The 19,671-nt window shown below is 44.8% G+C and overlaps 1 protein-coding gene across 10 annotated transcripts in view; it reads right to left on the bottom strand.

The window, feature by feature from the left end:
• Window positions 1-225: 225 nt before the first annotated feature.
• The window catches only part of GOLIM4 (golgi integral membrane protein 4), an 82,646-nt gene continuing 63,200 nt past the window's right edge, over window positions 226-19,671 (bottom strand). For 6 of the 10 annotated variants that reach the window (XM_036348522.1, XM_036348515.1, XM_036348513.1 and 3 more), the window contains 5 exons: window positions 18,908-19,017; window positions 11,718-11,885; window positions 11,299-11,367; window positions 2,503-2,583; window positions 226-1,910 (listed from right to left, as the gene is read on the bottom strand). In XM_036348522.1, the coding sequence (XP_036204415.1) occupies window positions 1,761-1,910; window positions 2,503-2,583; window positions 11,299-11,367; window positions 11,718-11,885; window positions 18,908-19,017 (578 nt within the window). In that variant the 3' untranslated portion in view covers window positions 226-1,760. The remainder of the gene's footprint in view (window positions 1,911-2,502; window positions 2,584-11,298; window positions 11,368-11,717; window positions 11,886-18,907; window positions 19,018-19,671) is intronic. The other 4 variants (XM_036348514.1, XM_036348519.1, XM_036348516.1 and 1 more) reach the window with 4 other exon arrangements.

Here is a 19,671-nt window from a genome sequence, read left to right as displayed (position 1 = left end):
TCTTTTTTCTTCCCCAGAACTAGCTCAAAGAAAATAAAAATTCTTAGCTTTTTCTTTAGGACAGAGGGAGGGAAAAAACCACACACCAATTAAGCAGAGGAAGAGACACGGAAAATAACAGGTTGGGAAAGGCATTGCGTAATTCATTCATGTGTCTTGGTTCCACTTAAATTTTTCCTTTTAGGAAAAAGAATGCTTAAAATAAAAAACTATTAAAAACTCACATACTTTAAGCGATTGATCGCTTTCTTCTTATAGCTTTATTGACTATCACCAAGTTTCAATGTTTCAAATAATTAAATACTGCAACCGGGACATTAAAAATACAAACTAATTTACCAAAATAATTGTATTCTGAATATTATGTACAATATTATACATTTTACATTACATAAAGGGTTTTTATACATAAAGGTAAAATTTGATTTATGATTACTGAAAATCCAAAATACATCTGAACAAACATTCCTAGGCATATATACGCAATCACTCAATTGGGACAATCAGAACCATACATGAGTGTGGTTACTAAAAAATAAATTTACATTCATACAATACTAGAAACTGAAATGTTTTTATTATTACAAAACCACACACATGAATTACATAACCTGATTTTATATATCTAAAAATCTTTATACTTAAGATTGAAATGTTTCTATCCCAAGGGAATTTTTATTCTTAGCTTCTTGATTGTAAGGAATTTTTTATAATTTATCATCATTAAAATGCCTCTCTGTGGGCCTAATGCAGACCCAAACTCAGCAAGCAGAAAAGTCATCAGGGTCTATCCTACCACCATGTGTATCTCACCATAGAGTTTTTAAAAAATAATCCTATTCAATTATACATTTTGGTATGCCTTTATAAATACTTGTCATCAGAGATCACTTATTGAGGCATAGAGCTTACAGGGGAAATATCTATTACTGTAGGGAACTAGATAATGAAACAAGAATTTCGCTAGGTCGCTTCGGAAAAATAATAGAATGGGTGCTCATGTAGAAAACACTACCCATACACAGTCAATTAGTTATTAAACAACATGTCAGTCCTTCAAAAAGGTTAATACACTAAGGTGCCATACCTTGTTTGAATACTGTCATATGAATTTAGTACTATCTCACTTTTAAATTTAATCCATTTCAAGAAGAAGGGCTGTGATTTTTAAGTAAAGCCAAATATTTTTCTAACTGATGTGACAAGTCTGGAAAACAATGTCACTCTGTACATGGATCTTATCCCAGCAACACAAAGACGGGGGAAAAGTCTATCAGATTTTATATATACACTAGAACCTTGAAAAGGGGAGCAGTTAGTAAATGGGCCATTCTCCGTAAATTCCCAACAGCATTTTTGCAGTATTTCTTATTTTGAAATCCTGTATTTTATCGAAGGCAAACAACATACAACACCTGGAAACTAGGAGATAGAAAAGTAACAAGTTGAAACATATACAAAATTGATGTCCTTTCCAACATCACATAATCGTTGGGAAACAAAAAGAGATTCGGAGCCTAAATTTTTCTTTCCTGCTTGGGTTTAGCTTGAATATAAAAGAAGCTCTAACCTAAGTTATTAAAATATATTTATATAAATGTATGTGCATTTCTAATACAAAAGTTTAAAAAAAGTCTAAATTCTTAATTTCTGTAATTAAATATCCTAGAGTTCAGTAGACAGGTTTATTTCCGAGCAGCTTCTGAAGGAATCTGTCCGCCGAGCGCTAAGAAATGGGGGGGAGAAGGGGGGCAGCGCAGCTACATTTCAGCTCTCTGCTGTGATTTCTCAGCACCAGCCGCCCCGTCCTCCTCCTCCTCCTCCTCCTCCTCATAATGTTCCTCTCGGCCTTTGGGGTGGTTGTCATCTCGAACTTCTTGTTCCTCTCCGTCATTGTTTTTCTCATCAGCCTTAAAATGAAAAGAAAAAAACAACACCTAAGAGATAGGGCATAGAGTTAATAAGATAAATAATTCCCTCTTAAAAAAAAAAAAAAAAAAGGTGATGCTCTAGCCAGTTTGGCTCAGTGGATAAGCATCAGCCTGCAGACTGTAGGGTCTGGGTTCAATTCCGGTCAAGGGCATGTACCTCGTTTGCAGGCTCGATCCCCGCCCCGGTCAGAGCGTGTAACAGGAGGCAACCGATCGATGTGTCTCTCTCACATCGATGTTTCTCTCTCTGTGTCTCTCCCCCTCCCTTCCACTCTGTCTAAAAATCAATGGAAAAAATATCCTTAGATGAGGATTAATAAATAAATAAATTTAAAAATGGTGAGAAGTTATTTTTGGAAGAAGGAAATAAGTGAAGAAAAATGTTCCAAGAAGCAACAGTGCTACAGTCTTTCTTAATCTTCATATTGTCACAAATTTTCCGGGGCCCAGGTTAGCCTGTTAAACTCTGTGGCACCTTAGACGTACTGCCTGGTATCTATCCAACTATATATACATGTATCTCCTACACATGTGCAAACATGCGCAATAGAAATGCACATCCTACACGTACATTTTCATCGTTTTCACCATAAGTCTCTTCTGCATTATGTTCCAATTCCCTTTTTTTCTCTTCAGTCAAATCTTCCTGAACCTAAAACAAATCCAAGATACTGGGTGACGCTTTTATCACTTAAGCACTTGAAACAACATATTCTGATTTCTAACGAGTTCATTTAAAGCAGCAGCAACAAAATTAAACTAAAACTAAATTTGATAAAAGATAAAAGTCAAAGATTTGACTTGTCTATTACCTGTGAAGAAGTGTATAATATACCTACTATAAAAAAATCTTACTCAACTGTCTTCTGTACCTAGATGCATACCTGGAACACTGTAATTGCTTAATAAATGCTGTTGAATGAATGGATAAATGAATCAATGCAAAAATATCTGCTCTGTAAAGGCACAGAAAACAGACCTTATGACTTCCATATAAGATAGGAGAAATTTTTCTATAATTAAAAACCAACTTTTCTGTCTAAAATATACAGAACACAGAACACAATAATTTCAATTTCTTCATAAAATAGCTCTTAAACTGCCTCAAATCCCTATATCTCTTCAGTGTTCTAACATGACACTTCTGTTTTACATAGTTTTCTGTAATGTACACTATCACCACTACGTCATGTCATTGATCCCCATTGTTTTTCAAAATGCACATCAAAGAAATCATCCAAATATTTTTTGCTAAATAATATCTATTTCATGATCACATTCCACAAAATATAGGAGTTGGAAAATGTGTTAGAAAATATTTTCTAACTGAACTGTTTAGAAATCCATATGTATGCCAAAAGGTTTGAATCATTTGAATACATTTCAAAAAATTGCTGATCATCAATTAAGCATCCTGTTCTGTCCTGGTACCAAAAGAAAACCCAGCCTCTCCAAGGACAGTGTTATAGAGTGAGTCTTCTAGAATAACACATAAAATGACCTGATTTTTTAAAATATTTCTTTTGGTGCAGAGGGGGGATGTGTTCAAAATCCCAGAAATGAGCAAGGGAAGGAAGTATGCAGGTGTTCTAATTAAGGAGCAAGAAAGTAAGGGCTGTCCCAAGGTGCTCAGCCCAGGTGCAACAGGAGTAAACCCCAACCTACCAGCCAAGCTTTGGCGTGAAACTGGTCTGTTAGGGGCCTACCAAGATGACTCTTCAAGGATGCCCTAGACCAGTGGTCGGCAAAGTGCGGCTCGCAAGCCACATGCGGCTCTTTGGCCCCTTGAGTGTGGCTCTTCCACAAAATACTGACTTCTGCTCATGGGCCACGAAGTTTCAATTGCACTGTACATGCGCGCCCGCACGTGATATTTTGTGGAAGAGCCACACTCAAGGGGCCAAAGAGTCGCGTGTGGCTTGCGAGACGTAGTTTGCCGACCACTGCCCTAGACAGAGTTCAGCCTTCATGAACCTTTCTTACCAGCCTAACACCATCTGGATTCACACTGGTACAAAATAAATTTATTATGGGGACAGAGACATAAAACATCTTTTATAGTCACATGTCTTGGTGGGGTGAGCTAGAGAGAAGATATACATTGCACCAGCAGGCTCTATTGATGGTCCCTGACATTGTTCTGCCCTTAGTCACAGAACCTCATAACAACATTCCCCAGGACAATGGGATGAAAACGATGAAGCACCTATTTCAGATTACATTAAGGTCTCACTAATTGAGACATCATTAAATTGCTAAAATGTCCTGGTCAATTTCAGTGATTAGATATATGTCTTCTATAGCCATAATAATGAAAATATACTAGTGAAAAATAACATGGCTTAGTTGGGATCGGGAGGAAACTACATTATGGTGGAAAGAATATGTAAATCAGGGTTGGCACACTTTTTCTGTAAAGGTCCAGAGAGTAAATATTCAGCTTTCTCGGCCATACAGTGTAGCAACTACCCAGCTCTACCAGTGTAGTGCAGAGGCAGCCTCTGACAATAAGCAAATAAAAAATCAAGTTCCCACAAGACCTCATTTACAAAACAGGCTGAGGCCAGTAGTTGGCCAACCCCTAACACAGACTGTGGAGTCAGACAAACCTGGACAAAAACCTTGGTTTTGAAACTCTCCTGGCTGCATAAACAATGAGGTCATTTGTTTTTATTATAAAAATGTTCAAGCACATGCAAAGAAAATTTCATGAACTATTAATAGTCATCATCATGGTTCAAAAGTCATCACAATGTTGCCACACTTGCATCACCTATTGCTTTTCTTTATTTTGTGATGAATTATTCTTCAACATTTTGGACATCAGATAATTTCACCCCTACCCATCACAATATACATCTCTAAAAACAATGGACTTTTCTTATATAACCATAATGCCTTTAAAACACCTGCTAGCCCATTTGGTTCAGTGGATAGAGCGTTGGCCTGTGGACTGAAGAGTCCCGTCTTTGATTCTGGTCAAGAGGTGTCTCTCTTACATCGATGTTTCTCTGTATCCCTCCCTCTCCCTTCCACTCTCTCTAAAAATCAATGGAAAAATATCCTCGAGTGAATATTACCCCCCCAAAAAAAATTCCACCTGATAAATCATTGTATGGTATCATCTGTCTAGTCCTTACTTACGTTTTCCTGATTGTCTTACAAATGTCTATTAACAGTTGGTTTGTTCTAGTCATCATCCAAACAAAGGCCACAGGTCACCTAGATGCTGTCCCCCTCTTTTTTCCTCAATGTTACTGATTCCTTGTTCTATAGAAAGACCTATGTTCTGGACTTATTTGCTTCTTTAAGGCAATACTTAACTCATTCCTTTAGCCCTGACATTTCTTATAAAAGCAAGTTAGCTTAAGGCTTGGATGAATTCAGATTCAATTTGCAAAGCAAGTGTTTTTCAGAGGGACGCTATAGAATTCCTATTTGCATCACATCAGGAGGTACCTAATATTTGTCCCACTTTCAGTGAGGCTAAGATTGTTCAGTGAGCCCAATGGTGACAGCCTGATCCCTTCATGGTAAAATTCCGGGATTTTCATTCATCTAGTGATATCATCCATTGATGACGGGTCTTAAATAAATTGTTTTAATTAGGGCTTACAGAAATGGTGACTTTATAATTCTGTCATTATTCTGTATTCACTGACTTCAATAAAGAAGAACGTGGCCATCTCAATTTTAGTTTCCTGCGTAATTGCATGCTGGGTATACTTAATTATGGTAGCCTTTAAAATCAGTGTGTTCTAATCATGGTTCTAACAATAACAAACTGTGTGACCTTCAAAAATTTAGCTACCCTCTCTGAAGCTCAAATTGCTTATCTGTAAAATAAAAAAGTTGGATAAAACCTTTAATTGTCATTTTTTATTGTGTGTGAGGTAAGGGGAGTCTTGGATCCTTTTAAGACTTTGGTATGAAAGTTGTTAGCAAATGGGTAGAGATATACATCATTTTGCATAGTTTCAGGAGGCTCAGACTTCCCAGTCTACCTGCAGCCATCTGTCCTAGGACTGTGGCTCTAAATAGTGTGCCGCTGAATCAGCATCAGCCGGGGCTCGTGTACAACTCTGCCTTCTAGGATGTACCATAGATATGATCAAAATCTCCAAGGGTAAGGTCTGACCCAGTATTTCTATTTTTCACACACTCTCCAAGGTGATTCTTAGCCACAGCAAAGACTAAGAGCCACTCGCTTGAGTGACATGAATACTGGCTAGAACAGTGGTTCTCAACCTTCTGGCCCTTTAAATACAGTTCCTCATGTTGTGACCCAACCATAAAATTATTTTCATTGCTACTTCATAACTGTAATGTTGCTACTGTTATGAATCGTAATGTAAATATCTGATATGCAGGATGGTCTTAGGTGACCCCTGTGAAAGGGTTGTTCAACCGCCAAAGGGGTCGCAACCCACAGGTTGAGAACCGCTGGGCTAGAATGTCTCTGGCTGATAAACACCCTTTTTATAAGTTCTTTCTTCTCTTCTCTTGAGATGTTGTAGAAATGTAGGCTGTTTACCATATGTCAATACAATATGAGGAGGGAAGTACAGAATAAAATTAGTCTTTAATTTAGGGAGCCCACAAATGAAAATTTTATAATTTTTCAGATTTTATAGATACACCCTATCATCCTAGGAATATATTCTTTATGTTTGGGGCAAAAGTAATTCAAATTCATCTTAGCGGCATTACTGAAAAAGAAAAAAAAATAATATAGAGTTTCTAATTTTAAAATATGCTTAGACTAGTAACTAGAAGCCAATGTTAGTACCTTTTTACATGCATGTGGACACACCAATTATGTCTTCCACATTAGGCCCTCTTTAGCATCCTGTTAAAGCTGATGCAAACGTTTTGTTGGAGATTTCCCAACGCTGCTCCTCATTCCTCATTTTTGTTCACTGGACTCTGGTGTTTTAAGCATTTTAGAAATGGTCCCTATGTGATGTGGCAAAATTTAATCAATAGCCAAAACAAACAGGTTGACTGCCCTGGCCGGTGGGGCTCAGTTGGTTGGGTGTGGTTCTGTGCACCAAAAGGTTGCCAGTTCCATTTCCCAGATGGAGGCCTTGATCCCTGGTAGGGGGCGTGCAGGAGGCAGCTGATCAATGTTTCTCTCTCTCCGTCTCCCTTCCTCCCTCTCCAAAAATCAATTTTAAAAATCTTTAAAAAAAATTAAGTTTTTAAAAAAAGCAAGTCTACTGAGCCTAAAGTGGGTTTTGGTTAGCCACCCTGACCCTGACCCTGGATGTATTAATGCCTTTCTTTTACACATCAAAGATGTTATGGGATGAGCAAGGAATCAGAAGGCTGAACCGTAAGTAGTCAAGAATGCTAGGATCCAAACAGGTGGATGGAATGTGACCAAAGAAAAGCCTTCAGCAATGTCAGCCATAGTGATGGGCACCACTGCTTGCTCAGTATGTTTAACAGAAGCATTTCTGCCAGATGGGCAGCTTCCTGATGTGGTGGCTCACAGTCCGCCACTAAAGGCACCACATAACCTTGTGCTTGCTCTCTTGTGAGTGTTCAGATCAATCCATTTCCAGTTACATTGGGGAAACTGAGTACTCAGAGTTGTCAAGCAGTCATTCAATCCACATTTTTTTTGAGCACTTAAGTAATTTTAAAGCACCCAGAGTCCATTTTGGGGTAATGCCATAATTCGTCGTTTTCTCATAAATAGATAAAAAATCTGGGAAGTAAGCAACAAGAGGATGGGATCACCATATAAGTGTCTTTCACTTAAACTATCCCAAACATTAACAATGAATTCTGTCAATAACCATCATTTTTCTGTCTTTGGAGGGTGACTAACACCACTGCATTCAGACAAAAGGCGGTGAGAACAGTGCAAATTTCCTAAAATCACACTGGTTTGGGGTTCTCTACTCTCAGAGGTCAAGTCACAAATCTGATATAGACTGCACCTCTGAACAGGTATTGCCCTAGCAAGATGCACTTCCGGAGGAATCCGGTGAGAGCAGTGAGCCGCACATCCCAGGGGTCGGTGGGGCAGCTGGCAGACCCTGAGGCTAGATGGTGACAACAGCAAACTGCACTACCCAGTATTCCATGGTTTCCCTGGGGCCCCCAAAACAGTGCCACATACACAGTCACTTATAAGCAACACAATATGCGTCCTCTCATACTGCAATCCTCTTTGTTTTTCTCATTTTGCTCCTGCCTGCTGAGATCTTTGCCTCTGACTGTTACTCGTCCTTGAATGGTATTTGGGAACCACTGTTCTCTGCCCTCCTCAAGGGAAGAACTGGGAACGACGCAAGGAGGTGGAAGATCCAATAATCATCAGCTCAGGAACCGCGAGAAAAAGACAACACAGCCTGGACAAGGGACGCTCAGGGGCAGAGAGGAAAGTTACCCAGGGAAGAAGAAAGGCACACTGGGCTTCCTCAGAGTTCACGAGGCAACACCCTAAAGGAGAGGGTGTGGCAACCTGGAGCCTATGCAAGAGGGAGTTAGAAAGTGGGGATGCAGATGCCCAACACAGGAGTTCTGGGCAAGAACTGGCCAAAGAGAAGCAGGACCTGGGCTCGGTGCGGCGAGGACAAGGGCGCTGGCAGCTCTGCACCCAGAGGAAAGAGTCTGGGCCCGAGGGAGGGGCTGCCGTGGGTGAGGCACTGACCTCTGCCTGGGCATCCCCCGCCCACCACCTCCTTGTGTCTGTCTTCCTTCTCTTTCTATCCTTGATCCCTCTTGGATCACAGGATTTCTCTCTCCACCTTAACTGACATAATATAGAAGTAAAAAATCATCAGTAAATACTGATTAAAATTTTATGTTTACCCTCTGAATTTTTAAAAAGAAGTCAAGGTGAATCTCTTCTCTTTTAATCCCTCAATGATTCCTGGAATCTGCCATATGAAATAAAGTAATATTAGTCCAGACATCGTGTTACAAGAGAAGTCCAGATAGTATCTATCTTGCCAAATGCCTTAATATTCAAGGCTGCGAGTTTCTTTAATGCTGTTTTCTGATATGACACACCAGGATGAACAGCACAGTGAGAAAAGAGAGAATGGAAAGATCAAGCCAGTTCGAGTGCACGTGACTAGAGATGTATGTTGCCAACAGCTATAAAGAGTGACATCCTTTTGTTTTCCTGGCATAAGCCCAAATTTTAGCATTAGCTCTAAAAGGTGACAAATGGAACAAACATGAGAAAGGAGACTTAGTCAAGGGAACTGTGTACGTGAGGGCAGCAGGACAGATGTTCTGAGCAGGGTCTCAGGGGTAACGGTGCACTGAGGGCAGCAGCACAGATGTTCTGAGCAGGGTCTCAGGGATAAATGTGCACTGAGGGCAGCAGGACAGATGTTCTGAACAGGGTCTCAGGGATAACTGTGCACTGAGGGCAGCAGGACAGATGTTCTGAGCAGGGTCTCCGGGGTAACGGTACACTGAGGGCAGCATGACAGATGTTCTGAGCAGGGTCTCAGGGGTAACGGTACACTGAGGGCAGCAGGACAGATGTTCTGAGCAGGGTCTCAGGTATTAATGTGCACTGAGGGCAGCAGGACAGATGTTCTGAGCAGGGTCTCAGGGGTAACGGTGCACTGAGGGCAGCAGGACAGATGTTCTGAGCAGGGTCTCAGGGATTAATGTGCACCGAGGGCAGCAGGACAGATGTTCTGAGCAGGGTCTCAGGGGTAACAGCGCACTGAGGGCAGCAGGACAGATGTTCTGAGCAGGGTCTCAGGGATTAATGTGCACTGAGGGCAGCAGGACAGATGTTCTGAGCAGGGTCTCAGGGGTAACGGTGCACTGAGGGTAGCAGGACAGATGTTCTGAGCAGGGTCTCAGGGGTAACGGTACACTGAGGGCAGCAGCACAGATGTTCTGAGCAGGGTCTCAGGGGTAACGGTACACTGAGGGCAGCAGGACAGATGTTCTGAGCAGGGTCTCAGGGGTAACAGTGCACTGAGGGCAGCAGGACAGATGTTCTGAGCAGGGTCTCAGGGGTAACGGTGCACTGAGGGCAGCAGGACAGATGTTCTGAGCAGGGTCTCGGGGATTAATGTGCACTGAGGGCAGCAGGACAGATGTTCTGAGCAGGGTCTCAGGGGTAACGGTACACTGAGGGCAGCAGCACAGATGTTCTGAGCAGGGTCTCAGGGATTAATGTGCACTGAGGGCAGCAGGACAGATGTTCTGAGCAGGGTCTCAGGGGTAACGGTGCACTGAGGGCAGCAGCACAGGTGTTCTGAGCAGGTCGGGGGCGGGGCGGTGGGGATTGCTGGGGCTGCCACTTGTCCATCCTCTCATCCCTTTTTGGCCAAAGCCACACATTAGCTAGGCCCCTGGCTGAGAGACACGTCACTGTCCGGAGAGAGACTGCACACGGGACCTCGGCCTCAGCCATACCGTTATTCCCACGTACAGAGCGTCCGGTGTCCAGACAGTAAAGTGCTGTGACAAAGCGGCGACAACCAGCAGCACTTGTCAGTCAGTGACACAACGTGGCCCCACGATGCTCTAAACCTCACAACAATATACCGGGAATGTACAATAAAAAAGCAAACTGAAATGAAGGGTGAAGACTTTCTACCCAAATACATTTTACTCAACTAAGTTCCTTACGTAAATTTCCTTTTCTTTATTGTTTAAATTTAACTAATACCAAATTCTTGGGAGGGAAAAAGCTAAGAGGAGAGCCAGAGCCCATACATTTCTTGTAAATGTCTGCAGGGTGTGAAGCCTATTCCGACAGACACTGCGGGGCAGCCGTGCGGCAGGCTCTGTGCAATGTCCACAGAGAGAGCGGCGGGGTTAGTCAGGCTCCCTCAGTGTGCGGAAGGTTGCTCTTCTCTCTTTCGTGAGTGACAGAATCAGCAGGAAACATCCTTATAGAGACCATCTATACCCACGTCCACTATTCCTGGAAGGCCAGATGTCATCTGAGAGCCAGGGAGAAGGGATTCTATTCTCCTGCTGTCGTTACCTTCTAACCCACCCGTGGGCAAACTACAGCCCGCGGCCTGTTTGAAATGAGTAAAACTAAAAAAAAAAAAAAAAAAAAGACCGTACCCTTTTATGTAATGATGTTTACTTTGAATTTATATTAGTTCACACAAACACTCCATCCATGCTTTTGTTCCGGCCCTCCGGTCCAGTTTAAGAACCCATTGTGGCCCTCGAGTCAAAAAGTTTGCCCACCCCTGGTCTAACCAGTGTGTCTGCTGCCATGCTCTATCTACTCTAGAAACCCCCTTTCTTTTCCAGCCCAAGTCTTTCCATAAACATTTCCGGAAAAAAGGTATCTCAACACCAGTGCTGCTGAGGTTGGTGAGGGTGAGTACGGTCAGTCCCCTGCATTCCGCCTTCCTACCTCCTCCTCGCCCTCCTCCTGGTACTGCTCGTCCACATTATCCTCCTGCTGGTCTGGGTTTCCCGCCATCTAGGACACAAAGGGGAGGCTCGGGTTACTGAAAGTCAGGGCTGCGCTTTACAATACTCTGGGACAAAGAATGAGCATGCTGCCATGGGCAGCGTGCTTTCCCTGCATCAGTGGCCAGGAAATCATGAGTAATCGTTCCCAACACAAAGCCCAGGCCGTCCGTCACCCCCTCTCTCTGAGTGCAGACACATCATTTCATACAGCGGCCTGACAACCAGCCAAAGAGGTGAACCTCTGCTAACGTAGGTCATGACTCATCTTTTGCATAAATGAGGCATTTATTCAAATACCCAGGAGCAACCACCCCCCCCACCCCCCCCCCCCCACACCCCAGAATGGCCTCTGCTTACTACCAAATGCTCCTCCATTTCCGCGTTCCCTTGCTTTTGATGCCTTTGTTTTTGCTCTTCATTTTCATCTGGCAGATTTTCCTCTCTCGCTTGCTCGGCCTCCTCAAATTCATCTTCGCCTTGATTGTTAGGGTCGTCCGCGGGGTTGATGTCCTCCACAGCTGCCCTCTGTAAAATTTTAATGAAAAGCAACCACCACTTCAAAACCCGGGATCAAGTTTAATTTCATTTGAAAGGCTGCATGCAGGCAGAAAATAAAATGGTCCTTCAGAGGATCGCTCAGGTCTACCCGCGCCAAGACGCACAAGTACACACCCCACCGTCAGAAGATAAAACTCCTGCGTTGTCTGTCAGAGGCTGAGGAATCTGAATGAAATATGATTGGCACTTCTCTTCTCTAAGGGATTCCAAATTGACCCTCAACACTTCACTATCACAAGTAAGGGGGGGCATCACAAAATAGGCACCAGAAAAACAGTCACTAAAAACCAAAAGACCAAGTAGGAGAAATAATTAACATGGACGGTTTAGATGGGCAAACGGTAATTTCAGTCACTGGTGTGCTGATTTTTATACACACAAGCTTTCCTTCAAAGCAACTTCTTCCAGGTAAGTGGGTGAAAAAGCAGTTGAAGAGAAAGAAGGCCCACCCCGGAAAGGACCCAAGAAGAGACTACAGAGAAGGCAGGAAGGGGGCGAGTTCAAAAGTAAATGATCGCCCCTAGTATGATCAAAGAGATCAACCAATGAACTTGTATGCATCTATGCATAACCCAGGGACACAGACAATCGTGTGGTAAAGGCCTGGCTTGGGGGTAGGGGCAGGCTGGAAGAGGTCAATGAGGAAAAGAAGGGGACATCTGTAATACTTTCAACAATAAAGATTTTTTAAAATATACATATATATATATTTTAAAAGTCAATGATCAGTTTCCAGTACAGATGACATTTCTTTACAATGAACACTGTCAGGATCCTGAGAGATATACACTGGCCGGTGACAGTACAACGAGAACCATGCTAACCCATCCTTGGCAATATGTTTTGAAAAATATCTCCCCCAACCCACCCTGCCTCCCAAGTAGTTCTCAGTTCCTGTGTTCAACAAATTCCCTTCATATTACCAGCTTTAAAATTATCTTGGTTTTCCACTTAAGTTCCCAAAGCGCCTTTCAAAATAATACATGGCCTCATAAAGATTCCGGTTTTAGAGCCTGGGCTGGGCAGAAAGATGCGTGTGTGGCTTCCCCATCACTCCAGTGTCATCAGTAGGACACTTGACCGAAGCAGCAAATGCTCTGGAGGTGGAGATGCCTCACAGTAGAATTTCCTCTATAGTGGCGTTCTCCAGACAGACTCTACTTCAATCCACTTCAGAGCCCTGGGCATGTTGGAGAGCTCACTGTAGCCTCCACTGCCCTATCATCTGTACATCCCAGCTATACACCTTATTCAAGTGCAAATGACACTCTTCTTGGGAAGATAGAGACCGAGAGACCACCACCTGCACACTAAACTCCAGGCACTGCACCATCTCTTGTCATATGGGTTTCTTTTTATGCATGATCAATAATTCATGTGGAAATAGAAAAAAATGTCACACATTCTCTCCAGAAAGAAATAGCAAACCTTTTGCAAAAGTTAATAAGAACATACACACTAGCTCCAACTATGCTCAAGTAATGAGTAAGGTTGAGCAGGCCTGGTTGTTATCTATAATAATAAAAGCATAATATGCTAATTAGACCGGATGTCCTTCTGGACAACCTTCTGGACGAAGCTGGGCTGAGAGGGAAGCCCGGGTTCTGGGTGCCTGCCAGTGGCTGCGAGGGAAGCCCAGGTCCCAGGTGCCAGAGGGAAGTAGGTGCCGGCAGCCGGGAGAAGGAAGGCCTACTCTTGCATGAATTTTGTGCATTGGGCCTCTAGTATCCTAATAAAATAACTAGATGATCAATTACACCTCCCTAAAGATGGAAAAAGGCGAAGGAATTAAGAAGTATAAATTGGTAGTTACAGAATAGTAGTGGGGAAGTAAAGTACAGCATGGGGAATATAGTTAATAATCCTATCTAATAAAAGAGAATCATGGTAATTAGTGTACGACCGCTACCCTTCCCATTGGCTAATCAGGGAGATATGCAAATTAACTGCCAGCCAAGATGGCGACCGGCAGCCAGGCAGCTGGAAGCAAACATGGGGCTTGCTTGCTTCAGTGACGGAGGACTCCAATGTTCCCCGCCTGCCGCTGCCGGCCTCTGAGCTTGCAGTTTAAGAAACATTGTACAAAAATAAACTCAAAATGGATAAAGGACTTAAAAGTACGACAGGACACCATAAAAATTCTAGAAGAATCCAAAGGCAACAAAATCTCAGACATATGCTGAAGCAATTTCTTCACTGATACAGCTCCTAAGGCACTTGAAACTAAAGAGAAAATGAACAAATGCAACTACATCAAAATAAAAAGCTTCTGCACAGCAAAAGAAACCATCAAATACATCAGATACAAAACAAGAAAACCCACTGTGTGGGAAAACATATTTGCCAATGTCATATCTGATAAGGGCCTAATCTCCAAAATTTATAGGAACTCATACAACTTAACAAAAGGAAGATAAACAATCCAATCAAAAAATGGGCAAAGGACCTAAATAGACACCTTTCAAAAGAGGACATTCAGAAAGTCAAGAGACATATGAAAACATGCTCAAAGTCACTAATCATCTGAGAGATGCAAATCAAAACAACAATGAGGTACCATCTCACACCTGTCAGACTGGCTATCATCAACAAATCAACAAACGACAAGTGCTGGAGAGGATGTGGAGAAAAAGGAACACTTGTGCACTGCTGGTGGGAATGCAGACTGGTGCATCCACTATGGAAGACAGTATGGAGTTTCCTCAAAAAACTGAAAATGGAACTCCCATTTGACCCTGTGATCCCACTTCTAGGAATATATCCCAAGAAACCACCAATCAGAAAGGATATATGCTCCCCTATGTTCATAGCAGCACAATTCACCATAGCTAAGATCTGGAACAGCCTAAGTGCCCATCTGTAGATGAATGGATTAGAAAACTGTGGTACATCTACACGATGGAATACTATGCTGCTGTAAAAAGGAAGGAACTCTTACCATTTGCAACGGCATGGATGGAACTGGAGAGCATTATGGTAAGTGAAATAAGCCAGTCAATGAAGGAAAAATACCACATGATCTCACTCATTCATGGATAATAGAGACCAGTATAAACTTTTGAGCAATAATAGATACAGAGGCAGAGCTGCCTCAAACAGATTGTCAAACTGCAGCGTTGGGGGGCAGGAGGGAGGGGGGTAAGAGATCAACCGAAGGACTTGTAAGCATGCATATAAGCATAACCAATGGACATAAGACACTGGAGGATAGGGGAGGCTAGGGGACTGTCAAGGGCGGGGGGGGAAAAAGTACACATATGTAATACCCTTTGTAATACTTTAAGCAATAAAAAAAATAAATAATAAAAAAAGAAACATTGTAACAATATAGAAGCTAAACAAAACCTCAGAAACCAGCTTTCAGCCGGCCGGGATCTTAGAGCTGGAGTTGATACAGTGTCTCGATTATAGAACCTAAACAAACCAGATACCTGCTTTCAGCAGCAGAGGCCTCAGAGCTGGAGCCAGAGCTAAAGCTGGCCCAGAATAAAAAAAAAGAAAAAAAGGAGTGATTGGGAGCTTCAGTCACCCACCAGCCTGAAAACAGCCCTCAGCCCCTCACCCAGACTGCCCAGGCACCCCAGTGGGGACCCCCACCCTGATCCAGGACACCCTTCAGGGCAAACCAGCCGGCCTCCACCCATGCACCAGGCCAATATACTATATAGTAAACGGGTAATATGCCTCCCAGCACCGGGATCAGAGGATCAGCGGAGCCGAGAGGCCTCCTGGCACCGGGATCAGCGTGACAGGGGGCAGTGCCCAAACCCCGATTGCCCTGCGGCTCTGTGTGTGACAGAAGGTGGGGCCACAACCTCCCTATCCGCCCTGCTCTGTTCGTGACAGGGGAAGGCGCCCCAACCCCCTGATCAGCACTGCTCTGTGCCTGATGGGGGGAGCTGCCCAACCCCCTGATTGCCCTGCGGCTCTGTGTGTGACAGGGTGTGGCGCCCCAACCCCCTGATCGGCCCTGCTCTGTGTGTGACAGGGTGCAGCGCCCCAATCCCCCCACCCCCACGGGCCCTGTTCTGTGGGTGATAGAGGGCGGCACCCCAACCACCCCCCCGCCCCCATGGGCCCTGCTCTGTGTGTGATGGGGTAGAGCCATAACCTCCCCCTCGGCCCTGCCCTGAGTGTGACAGTGGTGGCGCCCCAACCCCCTGATCGGCCCTGCTCTGTGGGTGATAGAGGGTGGCGCCCCAACCCCCTGATCCGCCCTGCTCTGTGTGTGACAGGGGGCGGTGCCCCAACTTCCCTATCGGCCCTACTCTGTGCATGACAGGGGGGGAGCTCCCCAACCCCCTGATCGGCCCTGCTCTGTGTGTGACAGGGTGCAGTGCCCCAATCCCCCCACCCCCATGGGCCCTGTTCTGTGGGTGATAGAGGGCGGCGCCCCAACCACCCCCCCGCCCCCATGGGCCCTGCTCTGTGTGTGATGGGGTAGAGCCATAACCTCCCCCTCGGCCCTGCCCTGAGTGTGACAGTGGTGGCGCCCCAACCCCCTGATCGGCCCTGCTCTGTGGGTGATAGAGGGTGGCGCCCCAACCCCCTGATCCGCCCTGCTCTGTGTGTGACAGGGGGCGGTGCCCCAACTCCCCTATCGGCCCTACTCTGTGCATGACGGGGGGAGCTCCCCAACCCCCTGATGGGCCCTGCTCTGTGCATGACAGGGCAGAGCTCCCCAACCTCCTGATGGGCCCTGCTCTGTGCGTGACAGGGGGGAGCTCCCCAACCCCCTGATCGACCCTGCTCTGTGCGTGACAGGGTATGGAGCCTCAAAACCCCTGATGGGCCCTGCTTTGTGCGTGACAGGGGGAAGCGCCCCAACACCGATTGGCCCTGCTCTGTGCGTGACAGGGGGTGGCACCACAACCTCCCCATCGACCCTGCCTTGAGTGTGACAGGGGGCGGTGCCCCAACCCCCCAATTGGCCCTACCCTGAGCGTGACTGAGGGTGGCATCGCAACCTCCCGATCCACCCTGCTCTGTGCATGACAGCAGGTGGCGCCCCAACTCCCCAATCGGCCCTGCTCTGAGCCCGACCAGGGGCTGCACCTAAGGATTGGGCCTGCCCTCTGCCACCCGGGAGCAGGCCTAAGCCAGCAGGTTGTTATCTACCGAGGGGTCCCAGACTGCGAGAGGGCACAGGCTGGGCTGAGGGACCCCCCTCCCCCCCGAGTGCACAAATATTTGTGCACTGGGCCTCTAGTCCTATATAATAAAAGGCTAATATGCTATGTGTCTGGTCATCCAGTCATCCATTCAACCAATCAAAACATAATATGATAATGATATGCTATGACATGCACTGACCACCAGGGGGCAGACACTCAACACAGGAGCTGCCCCCTGGTGGTCAGTGTGCTCCCACAAGGGGAGCACCACTCAACCAGAAGCCAGGCCCACGGCTGGCGAGCACAGTGGCAGTGGTGGGAGCCTCTCCCACCTCTGTGGCAGTCAGACATCCCCTGAGGGTTTCTGGACTGCGAGAGGGCACAGGCCGGGCTGAGGAACCCCCCCCTCCACCCCCGCCCTCCAAGTGCACAAATTTCGTGCACCGGGCCTCCAGTATTGTAATAACTATGTATGATGTCAGATGGGTATTAGATTTACCAGGGTGATCACTTCATAAGTTATGTAAATGTCTAATCACTATGTTGTATATCTGAAACTAATATAATATTGTGTGTCAAATGTAATTTAAAAATAAAAAGCATTAAAGAAAAAAATAAATGAAATAGATAAGACAAAAAGAGGGACAAGGAGGCTAACAATTTTTTAATTTAAAGAAGGCATGGTGGAGAAGAGGGGCCAATGTTTCCTGTGTGTTCTTCAGAACAAACTGATGACAACAGCAAAAGACTGTAAGTCACCAAAGCACTCAACATCCTCTGGATGCCACTAACTGGATACTCCCCCTCCTTTCCCCCTCATCCCTCTCAGGCACACTCTCGGCTTCTGCACAATCACTTCCTTGCTCTTTCACATTCCTGCTCTCTCAGACTCTCCTGCTCTCTCAGACTCAACACTCTCTCCAGCTCTTGCTCTTTCCTGAAAATATTTCAGGACTAGGGTTTCCTGGGGCATTCTTTCAAAATGCTAATTCCAGGGCTGGCAGGCAAATGTGTTTTGCCATCTCTCCATGCAAGTTGAGTGGGAAAGCTGTTTCCATCACAGTGGCTTTAGGCAGCCATCAGGAGGACGACTTTCTCAACAATAATCAAGGAAGCATGGGGAGCCTTTTTTTAATCCACAGGGTCAATATAAACAGGGCCCATGGGACAGCACAGGCTAAATTTTATAAACACGGTGGCTGGTTTACTAGCAAAAGAGGACAGGAAAGCTGCAGTAAGTTGTAAAAAACACCTACACATAAGCACAAGAACACGCCCCTCCAGCATTTGTTCTCTATGCCCACAGGCAAGGCCAAGGCCTCAGACAACAACCTGAACTGGGAGTCTTGGTCCTCTTTTGGTAAATGCAATATAGCACCATGGTACTTGAGCAACGTTTTCACTTCTCAAATCACACATTCTTATCCACGTATTTATGAAAATACACCGGCATACACTGACATACACACCACCCTAGTAGATTGCTCATCAATCTCAATGATAGTGATTTTCCTTTCTCTGGTTCCCTCTCCAACTCCCACACTTGACTTTTTTTTCCCCATCCTTCAAGATTACTACATCTTTCAGTGCCTTTCAATTTTGCTGTTATTTTATTTTTTTAATTTTCATTTATTCATCAGGGAAAGAATCCTTTGTTTTCCCAGAGAAAACTTGAACCCATTCTCATCATACACACACCCTCCATGGTGTACAGTTAACAACTCTGCTCACATCCTATGATGCAAGCCACCTTCCTCCTGTGCTGATGGAATAGCAGGCGTATCTGGAGCCAAAGGCCGGGTGTGCGGCAAACCTGCCAGCTCCCTTTCTGCCTGTGGGTTTCCAAGTGTCATGCCCAGAAGAGAGGACACTTACGTCTGCCTCAGAGTCTGGGTCCGCTTCCTGGAGCCCCTGTCCTCGAGGCTTGTGGCCGTTCTCTGGGTCTTCCTCTGCCTCATCTTGGTGCTGGTTGTCTCTCTCATAGGCTAGCAAATCAAAGGAACTAACATGAGCCAAGACGAATCAGACAGGATGCTTTCCTTTCACTAAACAAAAGCAACCAGGAGGCTTTTCCAGAGACCACTTCACCCAGTCTCTTCCTCCTGTGAGTTTAATTCAAAGTAAGGGTACTTCTCATCGGCCTGGCTCAATGGTTGAGCATCGACCTATGAACCTATGATAGTTCGATTCCCGGTGAGGGCACATGCCCAGGTTATGGGTTCGATCCCCAATGTGGGGCAGTAGGAGGCAGCCCGTCAATGATTCTCTCTCACCACTGATTTTCTCTCTCTTTCCCTCTCTCCCTTCCTCTCTGAAATCAATAAAAATATATTTTTTTTTAAAAAAAGAAACAAAGTAAGATGTACTTCCCAGCTTTTCTGATAACGCCATGTCCTTTCCCCAGACTGTGTGTCTAAGCAGATCATGTGGGTGAGTGGCACCATTCTAAGTCTCTGAAACAAATGTGTATAACAGAAACTGCAATTTCCCACTCCCATCCCCATTCCATTTTGGAAAAAAAAAACACAACAACCCAATAATCAAAACTCTCTTAAAGAAAGCTCAGTCAACTAGACATTGCTAAAATTACCAACTAATTTTGGTTAATATCAGGGGAAATGTCAAGGTACCAAAAGTAG

The sequence above is a fragment of the Myotis myotis genome, unplaced genomic scaffold (assembly GCF_014108235.1).
Source record: "Myotis myotis isolate mMyoMyo1 unplaced genomic scaffold, mMyoMyo1.p scaffold_m19_p_2, whole genome shotgun sequence".
Classification (NCBI taxonomy): domain Eukaryota; kingdom Metazoa; phylum Chordata; class Mammalia; order Chiroptera; family Vespertilionidae; genus Myotis; species Myotis myotis.
Note: the sequence above shows the minus strand (reverse complement) of the source record. Positions and strands in the feature narration are given on the sequence as shown.